Source organism: Tachysurus vachellii, chromosome 12 (assembly GCF_030014155.1).
Source record: "Tachysurus vachellii isolate PV-2020 chromosome 12, HZAU_Pvac_v1, whole genome shotgun sequence".
Classification (NCBI taxonomy): Eukaryota; Metazoa; Chordata; class Actinopteri; order Siluriformes; family Bagridae; genus Tachysurus; species Tachysurus vachellii.
The window spans coordinates 15769794-15791482 of NC_083471.1; the positions used below are offsets into that span (position 1 = coordinate 15769794).

The 21689-nt window shown below is 36.5% G+C and overlaps 1 protein-coding gene across 3 annotated transcripts in view; it reads left to right on the forward strand.

Moving 5' to 3' along the window:
• Window positions 1-21689, forward strand: part of rxrab (retinoid x receptor, alpha b) — a 49715-nt gene continuing 28026 nt past the window's right edge. The window contains exons 1-2 of one of the 3 annotated variants that reach the window (XM_060882819.1): window positions 1-172; window positions 12478-12609. In XM_060882819.1, coding sequence (XP_060738802.1) covers window positions 145-172; window positions 12478-12609 — 160 coding nt within the window. In that variant the 5' untranslated portion in view covers window positions 1-144. Of the gene's footprint in view, window positions 173-12475; window positions 12610-21689 lie in introns of those variants that run through there. The other 2 variants (XM_060882820.1, XM_060882821.1) reach the window with 2 other exon arrangements.

The window sequence follows — 21689 nt, forward strand, 5'->3', positions numbered from 1 at the left end:
GTTAAAGCGCGCACTGACAGCGGAGTTCGCACGCACGCACGCGCACACACTTGCTGTGATTTCTCTTGGATCTTTATTAGAAACTCGACCAAAGCTCCGGAGTACCAGAGTGTCGCTTATGCACCGCAGCTGGCATGAGCTAACATGGAAACCAAACCTTTCTTGTCGCTAGGTAAGTTTGGCGTTTGTGTGTTGTGTGGTTTCATTTCCCTCCGCATTAACACAGGCATCATGCTGAGGATTTTCATCGGCCTGTTGGTTTGCACTCAGTGCACAGGTTTATACACAAGTCCATGCAAACTAACACTGATAGATTTACTGCTGATGGATTTAGCTTTAAAAATCTTTGCAGTAGTTTCAGGTTTCCTGGAAATACCTTGGATTTACATGTTTTATAATAATAATAATAATAATAATAATAATAAGAATAAATATTAATTTTATTATTTTTATTATAATTATTATTATTATTAGTAGTAGTAGTAGTAGTCAGAGGTGGGTAGAGTATCCAAAATCTGTACTCAAGTAAAAGTACAAGTACTTATGGAAATATTTATTCAAGTAAGAGTAAAAGTAACAATCTTAATAGTTACTTGAGTAAGAGTAAAAAAGTATCCGATGAAAAAACTACTCAAGTAGTAAGTTACTAGTTACTTCTCATCTGATTGATATGAAGCAAAAACCCTGATTTTCAAACTACTTGGAGAGCTTTCACACACCTCTCCTTAAAAGTCTCTTTATTCTGCTAATATAAAACACAGGTTGAAGTGTGTGTGTGTGTGTGTTACATTTTATAAGTAAGTACATGTATTCTTTAGGTAGGGATAAAACAAAATATAATCCCGTTTTTATTTTGTATATGTTCTACACTTTAGTGAAAAAAAAAAACGTAGTAAAAAAAACTTAAGTGAGATGTCAGGATTTGCTTATAAATGCAAAACATCTTACAGCATGCAATTCAATTTATTTTGTGGAACATGGATATGAAAATGCAGACGTATTATAATGAACGTTTGTTCATGAACGTGTTTGTAGGGTTCACAGGATTGCACGAGAGCATATATGAGGGTAAACATTCAGTGTGTGAAATGTAGTATTACGTTAAGGTCAAAGTGCCCATAGTTACCAAATTGCCATCAAATAGGCATAATTTTGACACTTACCGCTACGTGTTTTTTTAGGTTGGAGCTAGAATTCTTGTAAGCTGTGATGTCTGTTTGTTTTGGTGCACACAGAATGCATCGCATTATAAATAGTATATATAAATATACTATTATTTTTTACATCTTGGAGTGAAAATATAGAATTAATTTGAGGCCATGGGTGATCTGCCTTTGATAAAGCGCAAACGTCTTCCTCTGCTTCAGCCATCATCTTCCAACTAAAGGCGCGCTAAACTTCAGTGGGAGATGCGCAGCATACTCTCGCGAAGCAGACTCTCCAACGTCTCATGAGACTTGTCATATAAACTAATTATTATTTATTAAATCTCATATTTAATAACATTTGAGTAACGGAGGAATGCTGACGATTGTAGCGAAGTAAAAGTAAAGTTTTTCCACTAAAAATCTACTTGAGTAAGAGTAAAAATGAATTATACTCAAAAAGTACAAGTTAGCCAAAAAATGTACTCAAGTAAATGTAACGAAGTAAATGTAATTCGTTACTACCCACCTCTGGTAGTAGTATTGTTATTGTGGTTTTTGTTGTTAGTTATTCCATGTGGTTACTTGCTTAAGTAACTTTTTGTTTCAAAGCTGAGCTTCATCCCAAACTCTTCACATTATCTGAGTTGTACAGATTCTACACTTTTTTTTTTAGACAAAGCTTTTAAGTGTTTGTTGTTAGAAAACCCAATTGTCCAATCTGTTCCTGTCACTTTCTCTCCTAAATCACTTCCATATCTTTGTCTTGTCTGCCAGAGTGATCATGATGAGGCTCCTGAAGATCTCACTTGTAAAAACTCCCACATTCATTTCTAAACTAAAGCCCTAATTAGGGTTTGTAATTAATGGTGAAAATAATGTGACTGATCGCTGGTTTGGGCTGTATGTACTATGGAAAGACGAGAGGTGATGGAGTGGGGTTTGACGTGTTTTCGATCATGCATCGTGTGTTCGAGGTAGAGGGTTTGCATGATTAATTGATTCGTCTGCATGACCCATTTGAGCTTTTAACACCATAAAGCTTAAGATGATTATTCAGTATTCTTCTTTCAGAATATATATTCAGTATTTATTAAGTTATTAAGTTATTAATCTTTGAAGCTCTGTCCAACTGGCATACTTCTGTGCTCAACATTATTCCATAGGGAGCATATGTGTTTTGGATTCTAACCAGAAATCTTTTAAGTCTATAATCAGACCTTGTTTTTTATATTAGCTCTGAATCTCTGAAGCCCACAGCCCTGTAGATGAACAATGAAAACACCTTATCAGAGTGGAATTAATGATGGTGTGATTTCCAAGAAAAGGATAAAAATGGTTGTAACAGTTCATTTGTTAAATTCTCAATTGTCATGATGCTTATTTAGTTACTACAGACTTAGAACTAGTCAATAAACCACAATAGAAATCCGGGGTGTGTTCATGCTACACACCCTGACCAGGATGCCAAGATTTCTGAATGAACGATGATAATGTGCTACATGGGCTTAGTTACCTACAGACAAACTCTGTGATCTGTTTACCAAAGACTAATCACTGTATCCTTAAGTACGTCTTAGGAAGTTCCCATCAGCTTGGCCTTAAGGGGTGACCCTGGGCTTTGAGATGCGACTCCCAAGTCCACGGGTGTCAGAGGGAAGCATTGGTTCTCTTTGTAGGACAGCCCGAGGTGTTCAGGACCACCCCAATAAAACAGGACCAGTTGGGTTTACAGCACTGTGGTTTAGTAGCTCTGAGGAGGTGATTGGTGCCTTTGTGAATGTCTGCAGCTGTCAGTTTTATTAGGGAGCCTTTAAAGGGAAAGTTAATTGCTTAAAGTGACAGCATCTCACAGACACCCTCCAGCCACTGTCTGGCTCCGAATCAAAGGCTGCGTGGGCTTCTTTTTAGACGTGCAGAAGGGCCAAATTGCACTTTAGAAAGTTTAAAGTCACAGTTAAAACACACACAGATTTGGGAGGGGGTAAGAAGGCTTAATCCTTCTCTGTCTTGTTTCACTCTTGCACAAATTGTTGTTCAAGTACATTTTGAATATAACATAAGAACCACGTGATTATCTATGATATGCCTAAAAGCCCTAGTTGTTAATTATTTGCTCTGTGTACTGAATGTACTGATTCATTGATAACAGCTCGGCTGCCCCTTGTACTATGGACTGTGTTATTCCCCTTCTCTCGTTCTGTAGTCTCGGCCTGCTAACCACGGCCTAATACAGATCCCTGTGTGACCCAGAATACTGTGTCCCTAAACTCTGAGCCAGTTTTGCAAGTCATGTCAGTCACAAGATCTTATTAAAAGGTTGTCTTTGAGCTGGCCTCTTTCACTCTTCCCCTTTCCATTTGTCATGTTCAGTGGATTAGTCATATCTGATCTCTTCTGTCTAATTTACTTTGAGCTAATGGATTTGGCATTTATAGCCTGGCTTTGAGACAGAGCGACAGAATGTGCCACGCCGTTCTCATCTGCTCCGTCTGATTTTATGGGCGTGAACATCCAGCCTTGCGTGTGTGTTTGTGTGTGTGTGTGTGTGTGTGTGTGTGGCCACTCTGAACAGGGTTTTGTTTTTACCATCCAGGCTGCACTAATTCTTTGTCTGGAGTGCGCTGGGTCATGGCCACTGTAATGGCCTAATATGTCTGTGGCTACTTTAGAGACATGGTAATGAGAAGGGCAGCTGGGTAATTACCAGGTGCCAAGTTAGGAGGTTAAATTCTCTGTTGTTGTTTTAAGATATAACCTTGACCTTCAGACAAGCAAATGTACAAGTTACAGTATTTCTTTTATTTTGGGGGGTTTTATGTGTGTTGCAGGTTTATGCGAGGTTTATACTTAAAGACAACAAAATGCTTACGGAATACATATTTACCAATTCTTATCTAATAATAGTATTGTAAAATTGTTTTCATGTTTGTAGAAAGAAACAAATCCAACAAAACAGTAACGGTCTTAAGATAAAAGAAGTTGTTCTTCTTTAACTTTAAGCACATTGACGAAATGATGGTACAGCCTGGATGTGGCACAAGAGTCCATCTCAAGGCTTTAAACACACTTACATTCACACACTCATTCACACATAGGTGCAATTTAGCAGTCCAGCATGTTTATGGACAGTGGAGGAAACAACGGAACCCAGAGTAAACCTGCACAAAATACAAAGAAGAGAATGTGAATGTGTGAAGAAACTCAAAATATGTGTTTGACCTACACGTTTATAGACTGCCCCAACAAATGCCCTTATATTTCTATTAGAAGTAAGTTTTTCACTTCTCTGGTTTTTTTTCAATATAGAGATTAGCTTGAAAATGCTGGATCATAAATTTTCAAAAACAAATCAATCAATAACTAAATAAAACATTTTTTAGGATATGCAAGTGTAAATCCATTTAAAAAAATGTGTGTAAAAATAATAAATTAAAGCGGAGAACCTTTTTTATGTCCTCTAAAGGTTTACTCTTAATCCAACTCTCTTTGTCGCTGTAGATTTTAAGCTTTCTAGTGGTTTTCTGTGAAGATTTTGCCTCTCTGGTGCATGATGTCACTGGCTGAAAGTGTGGCAGTTAGTAGTCAAGATAAGATCTGTCAGAGATTGCGTTATCCTTAAAGCCGTGCATATCTTCAAGGCTGAGTGCACTGAATTATACACATCCACAAATTCTCAAATACGATAATGGACCACTCAGACTACTGCTCATGTGATACGTTACTAGTTGTAATGTGCGTCAGATACAGTCATATTTATTAGTACAATCCGGAAGGTTGTTTTTTCTTCTTCTTTGTGTCTCTGTGTTAAGCCTGCACAAGAACCTCATGTTCAGAGTGTAATCACAGCTCTTTGTTGTCTTTGTCAAAATACCTAAATACATACAGAAGAATGCGAAAACCTTTTTTGGATTGCTGTGAACGTTAAATGGTGATATGAATACAGCCCTAAAGACATGGGCACCGAGCCAAATATGGGTTTCAACTGTTGAAGCTGCAGAGACAAGGTGGCTTTGTCAAGATAGACATTTACACGGATGATTGAGTAATGCAAGAAAATGACAGTGTATAAAATTATGAAAAGTATGTTGGGTGTTCCTGGGTGATTTGTTGAAGTGGTGCTTGAAAAGTCTTAGAACAGGACGGGACTTAGGGATATTATTTTACATCTTGTTTATTAGGAATTAAATCAAACACAAAAAAGTCAGTTAGTATGTTCAGTGTAGTAGTGGGCAGTATGGCCATATTGTATAACATAATTAGTTAAAAAAGATGACAGTACCAGTATATATCATAGTGTAATGCGCCTTGAATTTCACAAGAACCAACACAAGTTTACTTACTAATAATTTTGGTATTCTTTTAATACCCTGAAGGACAAATAACAAAAACTGAATATCACAATGTTTTTCTCTTTTAAATCCAATTACTTGTTTATCTGGTTGACTGGTATTACGACATCTTTGAGAAAGTTTAGCTAAATATTATATTTATTAGTGTGTTATATATTTTTGCATTGTTTGTCATTGGAGTGAAATCTATTCCATTGGTACAAAATTCTAATAACAATCGCAACATCAACTTGTTAGGACACTGACAGCGTCATTGAAAGCGATCTTTAAACTATGACGCAGCCTTAACACGTGACAGCATACACACTTCTTTGCATTTCTCATCAATATCCATATTCTAACATGTTTTTTTATCTCTGTTGTCATTCCGACAATATTTTTGGGTCTTCACATACAGTTGATTGCTGATGGAACAGAGGCAGTAATTTGACGGTGAGAGTTTATTAGTAAAAAGGTGATTTTCACCCTGGCTTTGTGTAGAAAGTCAAGAATTAGAAATCAAGTTTTCCCTTTTTTCTCAATGCTTACTCATTTACTTAAAATGTAATTGTAAAATTTATAAAATGTAAAATGTAATTGTAAATTTAAGTAAATGTAAATGTAAAAAAGTCCATATAGGTGTAACAGCTTAGATAATGTCAATATATTAAGAAGAAGCACAACCAGTAACACAGACTAGCTGCCGTTTCACCCACTACCAGTTCAGCATATTTTTGCACTGTGTGCTCACATCAAACACTCAACACACTCTATTATAAATATATATGAATGTTTACAATTAATACCAGCAATCTCATATATTAACCTTTATCACAATCACTCCAGCAGCAATCATTTTTAATATACAAGTCAAATTTTCCATCCATTTTTTGTAGTTTGTATCCACAGGGTCACAGTAAACCTGGGTCTATCCCAGGGCACTTAGCGCACAAGGCAGGGGAAACACTGGACAGGGTGCACACACCCATTCACACCCAACAGACAATTCAGAGATGCCAATCATCTTTAGACAGGGGAAGGAAACCAGAGTAACCGGAGAACAGGGAAAACTTGCAAACTCCACACACTCAGGGTGGAGGTAAGAACTGAACCCCAATCTTGGAGGTGTGAGGAAAATGTGCCAAACACCAAGCCCCCACTGCTTAAGTCAAATTAAACCCCAAAACTGTGACATAAATTAGAATTTGATAGATAGATAGATAGATAGATAGATAGATAGATAGATAGATAGATAGATAGATAGATAGATAGATAGACACTAATCTGACGATTAGCTCCACATGAGCATGTGGTTTTTAGTGTGTAGATGAAACCTTCAGTGAAGAATGAGTCACTATTCTGTATTTTTATAATGATTATAAGATGTCTATGCCTAATAATCTAATTACTGGTGAATGAAAGAACATTAAAGCTAATGAAACTCTGTTTTCATCCATTACAAAACAATAAAAGAGTAGATTATTGTTTATATAATTATTGTCTATAGATGCATTCATAGCAACTTAGCCTGTGTTTATTAAAAGTGCTTCTTGAGATGAAAAAGAGAATTGCAATTTCAAGAAAAAAAGTCCTTACCATGGAAAAACACTTACTTTTATATTGCTGCATAAGACTTTATTCATCATTTGTGATAAATCACACGCGCATATATCACATTGTTATTGCTAGATTCCTCAGTGATGTATAAATCAAAACAAGGCACATTGATAAAGCAACTTCAGTTCACTTTATTTTTTCCTGCATTTATTAAAACTTCTGTGATGATTCTGTGACATCCGAAGTGCTTATGAACCTCTGTATATCTACAAAATGCCCATGAATATTATACTGCTTTAACTTTGGATCTTTCTAAGTGGTCACATGACCTGATCTGCCTTATAGTATGTGTACAGCGAAACATTTTGCAAGTCAATTTGAGTTCATATGTCACGTGCTGTATATAATGCTGGAATTGGGCAGAAATACTTTCCACTAATCTAATCTGTTTGGACAGCTTCACTTGATAGATGAGACAGGCAGGCAAAAGACCGTATTTTCATCATAAAACACTGCTTGTGGTTCATTTATTTGATGAATGTCACAATATTGGCTTGACATGTTGCTTGCATGAAGCCTGTGCACGTGTGGGGGGGTATCTGTGTCTAACAGCTTCCGGGGTTAATTAACGTACAGTTGCGGCAGCTAAAATGTAGCGGCAGCTAAAATGTATAGGAGAAACAACAGCAAACAGACTGGGGATGCTGTCCTAAGAAATGAATCAACAGTGAGCTTTATAAATAATAGCACATTTCAAATTGTTTACTCAAACTGGCAATACTTTCATAATGTTCATGTATTAAAACATGTCACCTGTTTAGTATTTCATGTAATGTTGTGGAAAAAGTTAGTTCTTACTTACAGTCATTACTTACAGTCAGCATCTCACCAGCATCTCTTTTTTTTGCACAGCAGTGATTTGTTTCATCTATTCATCAAAATAATTAGGCTAATTCCGAGCCTGAAAAGTTGTAAACACATAGCATGTGTACAGTACTAGATCTCACAGCTGTAGTGCCGTTCAATGCATTTTCTATTTCACACTGTGTATGATGAGTTATTATTTGCAGGACTCACCGATTTCAATTTAATATAGCACTTAATCTTGCAGTAATGAAAAAAAAAGCCTTTTAGTTCCATATGTAACATTTTTTCCTACTTGTTATTTTGGTTTCTTCAGGTTCGGTCATTAGCTTGGTTGAGATTGGAGTCCCTTCAGTCACAAGAATTATTCTTAATAATTGGTTTAGCCTTGTTTTAAACAACTGACCTTGTACTTAGACTTGAACCCTGAGGAATCTCGCTGTGTGTGCCACATGTCACATGTTTTCTCCAAACAAACAAACAAAAAAAACAACTATGTTACTGATTAGCAAATCGGCTTGTTAGGATTACAAACCTTTCAGTGTATGGTTTTAGAGCCTACTGCTCCATGGGTTATAGCTGCTGCATTATTTGTTAAAAATTTAAAAGAGAAAAGTGCTCTTATACACAGATAATCACATTTTTAGAGTATAATTTAATAATCTACTTGCTGATGCTTGAGAAAAGTGGACTGTTGTTGAAACCACATTTGAAAAACAGTATTTTGTCATCTGGTCTTGTGAGAATCTTTTTATTTGTCCATTTCTAGTAAAGTTTATTAAATTAGAATGATGCTGGTTATGGAAACTATATTAAGTCTGGATCTCTGGTTACTGAGAATAACTTTATAATACCATTTCAATTAATCACAGCTACATTAGATCAGCTAGAGAGCTATTGTTCATGCTTCACCATGTTTTATTTTTCTTGTGATTATTTCTTTTTTCTGTTTGTGCTTGTGTCTGTGCATAGTTCTTTTTTGTGAGGTTAGAAACTACAGTAGCATACCCACCGATTTGTGCTACACATTCCTCACAGTTCCTTTACGTGGCTTTGCTTCCTTAATGGATAGACAGAGGTGTCTCTGGGGTGGTGCTGGCTTGAAACAATGTAAAGCGCCATAACTAATTCCGTTTACATTCCTTTTCTTCTGTTGCATTTATTTTCCTGTGGTATCGTGTTGCTCCGTTGCTGTTTTTTTTTGTAGTTGTAGTTTTCAATGACTGCACTTGAAACCCTGGTTTTGTTGATGTCCAAAACAAAATGTAATTAGGTTGACTGACTGACATGCTCAGATCAGATCATGTATCTTCAGATCAGACTCTTCACAGTGATAAATTAGATTTTTTCTTTGCATATGTGGAGTTTCTGGTGGCTGATTATAACACAGTGTGTTGTATGAATAATGTAATGTGCGTAGTAGGAAGTCATAGGAGAACAATGAGGAGACGAGGAACAGGATGCCGTGTGTGTGTGTGTGTGTGTGTGTGTGTGTGTGTGTGTGTGTGTTTAACATACAGCTATCAAGCTTCATATTCAGCTGCAATGTAGTTAGGCATAAAGAACAACACAGAAACTTAAGAATTATTGCAGTGGGCTGGAAATATATTATTTTATGACCTGAGTGTAATAAATATCTGGATTATTAGTTAAAATACATACTGAAAAATGTATTTCATAATGTGAAAAGCCTACATAGTTTCCCCTCTTGTATCTGATTAACCTGATTAATTCGGAACGATATCTGTAGTTTTAATCTTGGGTTTGACGTCCCACATAATGAAAAGGTTGTTTTGATTAGATCTCGATTGTGTTTAATGGGCCAGTGAAAATAGAGAGATCTTTGATGGCCAGTTCTGCTGACGCTTTTCCCAGAGAATGTTTTAAGTCACATATATCCTACAACAGCTTTTATGACCTCAGAAAACTGATGTGGATCAATGGGACATGCAGAAAAAAGGTCATCATAACAATTGTTTTGTCTAGTTGAAGGTCAGTGCTGTTGTTTTGTCGATGACACAGCTTTCTCAAACTCAATTAAAATGCTCAGAAGTCTTAATTAATGCAAACTCTGTGTCAGAAATGCTGATCCTCACCTATTAAGCTAATAATAATAAGAGAGAGAGGGAGGGAGAGAGAAGGAGAGAGAAAGAGAGAGAGAGAGAGAGAGAGAGACTGTGTTTCAGCTTCTTATGGATCACATACAGAACATCATCATATTTGCTGACTTCATTTTCTGCCTGATTATTTGAAAATTTAGAAAGTTTTAGGGGAAGTAAAATACAATTATAAAAAAAGATTGAAGGTCTGTAAAAGATATTGTGTTTATTTCTAAAGGGATGGCAGAAAAGATCCACAAAGAAATCTGCAAAATATGATTGGGCTCTGTTTTTTCCCCCTCTATTTTTTCCTGCTGAAGAAAACACCACCAGTTTATTGCCACCAGACTTTGTTTCCCATCTAGCATTCATTAATCTCTCAAAAAGATTAATCTCTCTTGTTCTGAGCCCGAGGGGAAACAGGAAAAGGAAACGCTGTTATACTGACAGCATCAATACGCATCATGAGCCATCATCATGCCTTTTTTTTTAGCATAGGTGAGGATGTCTATATATCTCTCACTCTGTCTCTATCTCTTTCTCTCTCTTTCATGCAGGATTTAGACAGTATCCTCCTATTTCCTTTACACTTTATTGTCTGCTGCAGTTTGTGTGATTTGCATACTGCTTCTTTATCTGAGCTCTGGATCGGGCCTGGCAGGAATATGAAAAATATGTATTTCATCTTCCTGAGGCTTAAAGCAGAGCAGTGACTCCAGGCTGATTTAATTTGGAAAGTATGTTGTCTACATTGGGAATAAATTTGTGTGCACACCCACAAAAATCCATATCAGTGACAAGACAGCAGAGAATTATTTTCGTTCAATTGGAAAACTTAGACTTTTTTTATAAGGAATTGTCACAAGTGTTGAAGGAAAGTAATATGGTTATGAAATATGACTTGGAACCATTCTGGTTAATTGGAGTCATTGTGTGCGTGTGTGTGTGTGTGTGTGTGTGTGTGTGTGTGTGTGAGAGAGAGAGAGAGAGAGAGAGAGTCTGGAATCTCAAGGTCAGGAGTTCCTCTTAGGTCTATGGTAACCTCTTCCCTTTCTTTCCCTTCCTCATCATCTCTCTTTCTTCTTTTCTCTTGCTTTCTCACATTTTTTTCTTTTTCTTTTTCTGACGGAGTCTCTTTCCCGCTCTGTTCTTTTTTTGACTCTACACTGTGTGTCTGTTTTTTAGTGTGTAGGGGTACAGTTAGGGGGCTGAGTTCTGAAACTATTTTAAGAATCTGTGGAAGCTGCCTACGTTTATGCGGTCACATCCCTTACTCACTCTCCCTCTGTCTTTCCATCCATTTTTCTTTCTTGCTGTTACAGCATGTATACAAAACAGTTATGCACTGTATACTGTAATTCCAATCTAAACAGTCAAGAATTCCCAGGAAATCCACAAATCCTATTAAGATTATGTAGATAAAGCTGATGAAAAGGGTATATTTGCGTTGTGTGTGCGTGTGTGTGAGAAACTGCAAACGGTTCACGCTTGAATGAGTTTATTTGAAATGCCACAAAGACCATTTGTCTCTATGTTTAACTTAGTTAAATCATTAGAGGTACCACTTGTAATTAATTATAGGTTCTTTGTGATTTGATGTTCTTCCTAAGGTTTCTTTTAGGAAGCATTCTAAGCATTTTTTGTTAACATTTTTCTAGCCCAGAAATTCACCCTGTCTAAGCAAAGACATTAAAGTGTGAGCTTGTTTTACAACTTCTGTAAGCTTGAAGGGCAAATAATTTACTAGTTTTACATAATTATTAAACGATATAATAGATACAGAACCCTCTGAAAGACTCCACATGCTGATCTAATTAATTACAATGAGTAATGCCACTGGAGCCTTCACTTCTCTCATCTCTAATACAGCTCGGAGGCAGACAGAAGCCTATTAGACAATGTTGTGTAATCACAAGCCCAGGCGATAATTGATGCCGGTCCACCCCCAGCTTCATTCCTTAAGTTTAATCGTGTGGACTATAGAAGAACAGATTTTTTTATGACGTTCATGATCTATTGTCCTGATCTTTGACCTTGAGATTGATCGCCCTGGAAACGAGATGCAACACTGGAAATAAAGGATTCTGTTCTGAGTGAGGCCTCTAGTGAGGCTTGTAAATACAAGCTTTAAAAGAGAAAAACATCCCAGAGGCTCATAAAGGAAGCTTCCAGAGCTTGTTCTGTGTGTGTGCGTCTGTGTGTGTGTGTGTGTGTGTGTGTGTGTGTGTGTGTGTGTGTGTGTGTGTATCTCAAGCGGTGAATCTTCCGATTTAAAAGGGAGATGCAGACAGGTACAGATTGCATTAGCCTGTAAATAATTCATCTCCAATTAAATATATCTTTTATAGAATATTTTCTGGATTATATTTTGTTATAGTTTTGTGTGCTTTGCTATTGGAACAGCACATACAAATTGAGCATGGCTGTCTGTTTTTGGAAGAGTGTGACTCTCACCTGCGTCCTCTTGTGTCACACACCCAGGGTTCCTGAAAAGCCCGTGCTCAGTAGCGCCGCCCTGTGTGCAGGGCCGGTTGGGCGATGCTGGCAGCTCGCCTTCGGGCTGCTACTGCTTCACGGGCACATGCCCACTGCACCATCGCAGGATATCCACAGGTACAGAACACACACATGCATACACATACACACACACACACACACACACACACATACATTCAGAAACACATCTCTACCTGTGTGCAGAAGTACATCTAAAAGATAAGGTTGGTGTGTTTTGCCACTAACCAGACCGGCTCTGCTGTTTAGTGTCACACCCACAGTACTGTCTTCTGCTGTATTTCTGTCTTGTTTTTTTTTTTTTTTTAGAAGGATTCTGTGTATTTTAAACGGATGAAGCCTCCTTAGTAATTAGAGTTGCTGTAAACATTTATGATTTATACTTCCCTTGAGACAACTCATTGCATGGTATTACAATTACTCATTGTCATAAATCAATGAGAAAGACAACCTCTAGCTACAGGGTAAATCCGTGAAAGTCTGTTTTCATGTAGTTAGATGGTGTCACGGCAGATTTGTAGGCATCAGAGCAGGAACACAAAAGAAAACCTTCCATTATAAACATGTTGCAGCAAAGCCCAGGATATTCTCTCTTCCTTTTCTCTTCTTTAATGGAAGTGTTTTTTTTAATATAATCTTGTTTTTAAATAGTTTAACTGTACACAATAATATTTTTGGTCAAAAACAATAAAAATAAATTACATTTTAAATACACAATATACAATATTTATGCACTTTATAAACTTTAGTGACTATAAATACTGATTTAGTTGAGTACATTAATATAAAATAAAAGTTGAACAACTACAAGTGTAATTTCTTTAGAAATAATTTATTTTGGTTTGATTATTGTGGTTGCACTGGCATTACAAGTTTTAAGTTATATATTTTTTTAATTTTAATAATTTTAGGATTTAAAAAATAGATATTTAATTAATTTATGGTGGTATAGCTACGGAAAAGTCACTCCACAACTGGAATGGATATTATACTAAATGTAGTTATCATAGAGCAGTGATACTATTAAACCAAGGGTTACATTAATAAATTTGTTTACATTCGTATTTGAATGCCAACTGTTGCCTAAACAAGTACAGACAAGTCCAGCGGGTTTACAGAATTACAGTCAATATACATACCAAGTTTAATAACACCTTACTTGTGCCTTGAATAGTAAGAGACAGTTTTGACAGAGATTACGTGTGTGTGTGTGTGTGTGTGTGTGTGTGTGTGTGTGTGTGTGTGATGTATCATCTCATTATGATCCAATAGTGTCTAATCTGATTGTCTAATCAGATCCACATGATGCAGACCATAAACAGTAAGAATCAGAGGAACAGATTGGAAATTGCGAAGAAACACAAAGGCATGCCACAAAAGTTGTGGAACCAAAATTTCCTTCTACCAAAGTGATGAAAAGGTCAAAGTATGAAGGAAGAAAGTTTCATGATCCAATACATACTGGTTCATGAGTCAAGAACGTGGAGGTGGTGTCATGGCTTTGTGTTTCATGGCTGCATCTGGAATGGACTCACTAATCTTTATTGATGATATAACTTGTGAGAGGAAGCAGAATGAATTTAGAAGTCTAGAGAAATATATTGGCTGTCAGCTTACAGAGAAGTACATCCAATGTTATTAGGGAAAACTCATCATTTGGCAAAACAATGACTCAAAACACACTGGCAGCATAGCAAAGGACTTCATCAGGGGAAAATGTGTAAGGTTTAAGACTGAAAAAATGAATCACCAGACCATAAGCCATCTGAGCAGCATTTCACCTCCTGAAGAGGAGAATGAAGGAATAAATCTCCATGAAACAAACAACTCAAAAAGGGAAAAACTTTTATTGCATTTAACAAAGTTGTTGCATCCAAGAGACAAGCACAAAATATTAAGTTTTATTTACGTTGGTCTTTCCAATACCTTTGATCAATGAAAAAGTGGTTAGTCTGCCATTAATGGTGCTAGGTTCTACGTTTTCTTAACACATCTAGAAGTAAATATCAGGAAATGAAAGCTGAAATTTGGACTTATCAACTCAATAATCTCTTCAGTGTATGTCAAAAACAAAATAATGGCTTGGTGTTCAAATGCATTTGGAGGGGACTGTAGCCTGTGCCTTATTTAAAAGGTTTTAGTCTGAGCATCACCTCACAGCTCCAGTGTCCGTGCTTCAATCTTGAGTTTGGGTTACTGTCTGTGTGCAGTTTTGTGGACTGGCTATACTAATAGGTTCCAGATCCACCATGACTCTTACCAGGATAAAACGGATGGATGGATGGATGTGTGGATGGATGAATGGATGTGTGGATGGATGGATGGATAGTTAAATGAATGAATAACAGTTCATAACTTTATATTTGATGAAGCAGATATTACACTTGCCATTTTACCTCCCAAAATGAACGTAAACTTGTTTTGCCTGAAGATTAATCATTTGATTGAATTAAACATAATTGAAACATTTACAGTGTAATCACAGTCTAAACATGATGTATCTTAATATATTAATAATATATTAATTTCTCTAATATTGCACTGATTTCTTAAACCCAGACAAAAATGATGCCTTAAAGCAGCAGAGAACTTACAGACAGAGAGAGTGTGTGTTGTGTGTGTGTATGTGTGTTATAAAGTGCCTGCTTGTATGCTATTAGCTTGTGAAAAATAGTATTCTTAGAAACTTTTTATATTCCTGTAGCCTTTATTGACTATCCAAAATTTGGACCGTTTCACTATTTTTGCTAATAGTAAAGAAAGATTGTTTTATTGTACAAGTGAATTAACACATTTCAAAACAAATCAAAACAAATATAGTAAATATGCAGTAAAGGAACATTGATGACAGCTTCACACACTTTTGGCATACAGCCAGTCAACTATCAATCTTATGGTCTAAGGGAGAATCTTTTTCTATCTCTTTGTAATTTCTAGATTTAGTCTTTTTCCAAAAAAGCCTACCAAGTGGGCACATTGAAGTATGAGAAATGGTAAATTATCTGCCTTTTGTTGTGAATAAAACAAAACTTGGGAGAAGCAACCGAGGCTCAAGCGAAACATACAGTAGCATGGCTTGACTGAACTCTCATCCTGACTCTGATGTGGTGTATTTGCTAAGTATTGCTTTATTATTGTAGAAATTGTAGGGGAGAACACTTACAAAAGTCTAGTATTCAGGTCAATGAGGAATCACCTGTCATGAAACTGGTTAAACAGTTAGCATGAAGTGAGCTACATGAATGCAAAGAAAAGCTAGCATAAAGTTAGTACAAAATGAGCTCTATGTTACAGTCCTGTCATTGCTATAAGAGCACGAGAGAGAGGTACAGAAAGACAGAGAGAGAGCTGGCAAATGGAAAAGATTATCCAATGGAATGTCTGGACTGACCTCAAAAAGAACGAACATGCCAGAGAGCCAATAGGATCGTGTGCTTAGCGTTGAGCTAATTTTTTCCTGATGATTGCAGTCGCCATTTCTATAAAACAGTCTGAATTTGTGTGAAAGGCTGAACAGAGCACAGCAGAGCTCACAAATGGTACATGTTGGTAGAATTCAAGTGACAGATGCCTGGAAGTCGAATCGCAACATAATTTGCTGCCATTTCCTTTTATGCGTTCAATGCAAAATGAATGTCTTCTGTGGTTTGTGGAAGCAGGGATGCCACATGCTTTGGCCTCTCTAATTTAAACTGTTATAAAAACAGTGTCTATGTAATATTAGTGATGTTTACGATAATATTATTTCAGTATTTTAGCTGTTCAGCCTTCAGGTGTATGAGGAAGGGAGGCTTAAAGGAAACTATCTAATGTAGGCTTTTATCAGTAGTAATCAGGTTTCAAAGCCTGTCTGAGCACTGTGTCTTACTTGATGAACAGTCACACTGAAATGTTCTCTTATTTCTCATATTTTTTTCCCTTTGCAGTCGATTACCTGCCTGTTTGCAAAGCTTATCTTCTGTAAATGTAATAGATTTAGAGGCAAAATGTAAAATGCAGCTTTCAGTCACTGTAAATTGATTGCATCATAATAACTTGTGTAGCATACTGGGGTTTATAATTTAATGTAGTCCCTGATACCACAAGGGTGGACTATTTCTAAATAAGTGAAAGCTCCAGTGTGCTGCCCAGTCCCATTCTATGGCAGGCTGTAAAATCATTTACATGGGATTAACGGCAACATCTAATATAATTCCACTGAAACATATACTGGTAACTGCATTAATGGACTGTAAAGGAGTAGCTCAATACTCAGGAATGGTGACTTTATGCAGCCATACTCTTTATCCTGTCCTGATAACGTCTCCGTTGATGAAGCATATCCTATTTGTGCCTTCAACACAAAGGTAGAAAGTCTTTGGCTGACATTCTCGCTATGAAAAGCGGTGCTCTCCTTTCACACTTAAAGCTGTTTTTTCTTGAGGCTGGATATCTTCTTGTTCATCTCGTTTAAACATTGGGTTGTGCCCAATGTTAGTAATATACAGTTTTTCTGCTGTACTGTGCTATATTATGTCATTATTTCTACATCCAGATTTTGCAAATATTGTCTAACATTCTTACTAGCTGATTAGTAGTTAAATATTATATATAAATATTACTATAATACAGAGCACAATACATCATCAAGGTGCTCTGTAATAGTAATATATTAACTGACTGTAGAGTGTTACATGAAAGACAATAAGGAGTTTTTTCTTTCTCTTGTTGTTAGGTGAAAGAAATGAATAAAAGCCTGATGACTTACTTCAAAAGACATCCGAATAATCTAGCAGGGTGATGATTTATAAACCCTTGTACAAACCAGATGCTATGTATTTTGGCTGCTAGATAACACAAAATATGCTGTTTATTCTGCTTATGTTCAGAGCTGTACTGTAGAAATATTCACAAAAGCATTACACATATTAATGAACAATCACACTTGGGTATGAAATCACTTAAAAAAACAGTGAAGTAGTCTAAATTCGGTTCCAAGAAACAGTAAGGAAGTAATTTAAGTCTGATTACTTGATTTGACGAACAAAAAGACAAAATAAACACATCACGTTATACACAAAATATTTTATTCTAGATGTTTGTATAATTGCTTAAACATTTATATGCTGCTGGGTCTTTGTTCTCTATACTTGGTAAAAGAGTTTTAGCCCTGCATGCTTCTCGGCCAATCAGATTAATAGGTGTGAAAGTGCCATGAAAGTATAAAAACATTCTGACACCATAAGTACACCATATTATTGACCTGATTGTAAGAAGAGGGATTTTCAGGTATCATTCAGTTATTCATGCTTCCTGTCCTAGGACTGGCTCTTATTCATTAACAGTCAATAGGGCAGTTGAGAAGCCAGAAAAATACAAAAAAAAAAATAAAAAAAAATAAAATACATTTTATCAATTTTATCTATTATATTCTTTACTGTTGATGTTACTGAATAAAACAGCTGTAATACTCCCTGTCCTTATGGTCCTTCCCACCGGACCCACACTGATACATGAGATGTTTTCATCTTTTTCAACACAGCTGTGTTTTACCCCAGAGATATAACCTTGCATAAATGTAGAGCTGGTGTCTCTGTTTATCTTGAGAATGTGTGTTGCTATCTGTCCATCCCTCGACAAGTGTGTCCAAATGAGAAGTGTCAGATAGCACAGTATACAGGTCTTTTATATAGAGAAGGTACTGTTTCTTTGTTGTATTACCACATTTATCAGATAATGTACTCTTATTAACTTATAAATGCTTTATTTATTCAATAATAATTTATTGATAATTTATCTTTAATTATGTTATAGATAGTACTGCTCTAGATCCAGATTGTCCACCGTGTTAGGTGTGTTAGAGACACTACTCTGTTCTTAGAAGCTGTTTCATAATAGAAAATTTTACAGCTAGTTAAGCCAGTCATATACCAGCTTAATTACACTTTTTGTAGTGGTAAAATAAGTCTGTACAAAACTATAGCTTTTTACACTGTAGAATCAAAATGATCAGTCAGGCTTGTCGTTCAGACTGTTCCGATGGACCACTTAAAAGTAAAATATGTCAGGTGCCCCAGATCACAGTCATTTTTATTCCAAACAGCTCTTCACTGACCATTCAACCATAGGCTTTCTGTCAGCTCCAGATGCTCACAAATCACTAAAGGGAAGAGATTCATTCATTTTTTAGATACTTTACTCACTTTCTCTGTGAACCAAAGATAAAAACAAGAACACCACCCATTTCAACACATCAGGGACAAAAATAAAAACATTTTTTTCTGGAAAGATTTAGACTTTTTAATTATCTGCATTGGATGTCATTGAAGTGTTATCCAGACAATCCTCAAGGATGCAATTATACAGTTAGAAAATGGTAGATGTTCAAACTCTGTTCTCTGATTTTATTTGATTCTTGATTTTGAGAATGTTCCTTTGGTAAGTTTTTGGGTTTGAACTTCTATAGTATAATTGATCCCATTATCTGTTGAGTCATATATAATAGAGACAACTGTAATATGCCGTGCAAAAAGATTAGATTTGGATTAGTACTCATCTCCTGTACATCACACTATCTGTTCAAGAATCAGGAGGTTCATGTCTGCTACCAGGTGGTCCACATGCCTAGAAAGTGATTACACTAATGGGTTAGGTCAGAAAAAGCCTGACTTCTGCCCCAGTGTTGTGTGTCAACACACTTAGTAATATGTAGTATATCCAGGGAACATGAATGCTAGCAGGTGCCACAGAGTTCTGTAGTGTTCTCCAGAAAATGTTAGAATGCATGAAGAAATGCATTCACATGGCAGAAGAGAAGATAATTTGAGTTTATCTCCTGTAGTTACAAGCCGCTAATCCTTCATAAGATGTACCATGAAAGTAGAACAAAGGGAAAGATGGCTGTATGACAGCATTTATTGTACTTTGTGGAATTTAGGTGCTTTTTTCTGCTTTGCCTTGTGGGGATCAACACGAGCAGCTTGTAACACCTATTTATGCTGCTGACAGAACCAACTGCAAAACAACAGTTTTATTCACTTTTTAATCAAGAATCTTATTTTATTTGTTTTTGTTCATCTTTACATTGAGGCAGAAAAGTAATTAGAGCAAAATAATTTTCTGTTGTAAGTCCTTACTACACTCTCTGAGCTTAAACTGTGATTAAGGCACATTATCAACAATGCTGCAATAAGCCAAACCTTCACATCATGCACTCACACAGTCTTCAGTAGCTGAGAGGAAGAGATCACAAGGTTCTATGTAAGTGTCTATGGAGATACGGATTTGTGGTGTGGATATGTGGCTATTTCTGGTTATATTTCAACTCTTTCGAAAGAAAAGCATATACATGCAAAAAAAATACATGCTTTGACTCTGATAATTTCCTCAATGTCTCTGCTATGAAAGGTTGATACAGTCACTATTGTCAGCTCATTAGGAGCAGAAACTGTAGCGTTGATGTATCTTCCAGTGTTCCAATAAAGGCCAGTATTGAAGCAACACGTTTGCTTGATCTTGTCTCTGTCTCCACCCATGTACCACTAAATCGCACTGAACAGCATCACTGTCACTGGTTTATTAACTCACACTGACAGTAATTAAGCAGTAATATACTCTATGAATGGAGTGCATATCTGTACCAGTTGTGCACAGTTCTGTTTATGCGCTGTTTATCTTTCTGTAGGCATTTGTAAGCGATCAAGTAAACACTTCGCATGACTGTATTTATTCAGCATTTCAGTTTAGATCACGCTGTTTGTATAGCACAGGGAGATCATTTTCCTTCTTGATGCTCACATTGTCCTTCTTGACTATAGCCAGAGCTGAGATGTTATTTATAGTGTCATGTTAAATGGAGCAGCAGGTTTCAGTGTGTCTTTAAGCCTCTGTTTTGATTTGTGAAATTGCAGAAATGAACACTGCGGATAAAGGAAGGATCTATAGTTTCTGTACAAATCATAAATGTTAGCTACTCCTTGAAGGGTTCCTACTATATGGTATCTTAAAAGAAAATTCTCTACTTTCGTGGCTTACTTTAAGCCCATTGTTCCATCATTGATTCTGTGAGCATGGTAATGATGGAAAGTTGTGCTTATAAGATGGGATTTCTTTCTATAGAGAGTGTGTGGAGACTAATGAGTTGTCCATGTGTTGTTTATGATATAGAGGAGTTCCAGAGCTCTGCAGCCATGACTGTTTACATTCACCGACTGTGTGAATGCACACTTTTGTGTGGGGCTACCTGCACCCTTGAGACATGCAATGTGTGCCTGAAGAGGTGAAGAGTTGGCCGAGGGCCAACAGGGCCCAAAGGATATCCATGCCAGTTTGGGATTTAATGAGTTTCCATGCTATTGGAAAATCACTGCATGCTGCACAGGACACTGTGGAGAAAAAAGACTACGCGCAGTGTGCAACTGTGCAATGTGCAAATATGGCCTTTTAGTCAAGCTGTTGAAACATTTCAGCAATGCGTGTGCTCTATGTGGTGTGCAAACAGACAGACAGACAGACAGACAGTCCATCTGACACACACATACACTCACACACACACACACACACACACACACACACAGCGAAAGGCTGCAATACAGTCTGTGGGGTGTTCAGTTGGCAGCTACAGCTCCTGGTAGAAGTCCAAACTGACATTACTAGCGTATAATGTAACAGTGTGTGCTGGCTCTTACTGTGCTTCACACTTCAGATGTCTTTTTACATACAGTATTTTGTGTGGAATATCCAATTACTGTACAGGGAGGTCTGTTGATTACAGACCATACAACAACCATGATTTGTTCTTTTAGATTTAGACAAAAACAGAATGTTAAACAAAAATGCAAAATGTCTTGGTTTTATTTAGTTTTCACAATGCACTACTATGTAATTTAGTTTTAGAGTTTTTACTTTTTTAATACTATTTATACTGTTATACTCTTTAGCTGCATGGAAAAAAGTGTTTTAATGCTTTCCTTAGCTCTCATTTAAACAAAAATGTAGGGTAAGGATAATATTTTGTAAAGCTGTACTATTTGTACAGTGACACATCATTCAAAGCAATGTATGCATTATATATTGCTTCCCCCCTTTTCATAATGTACAATAACTCTAAAAATGTCAATATCGATAAATGAGTGACTCAACATGTATAATTTATCAGCCTTTCTAATCACAGAAAATGTAAATGAGACAAAAATGTAAAT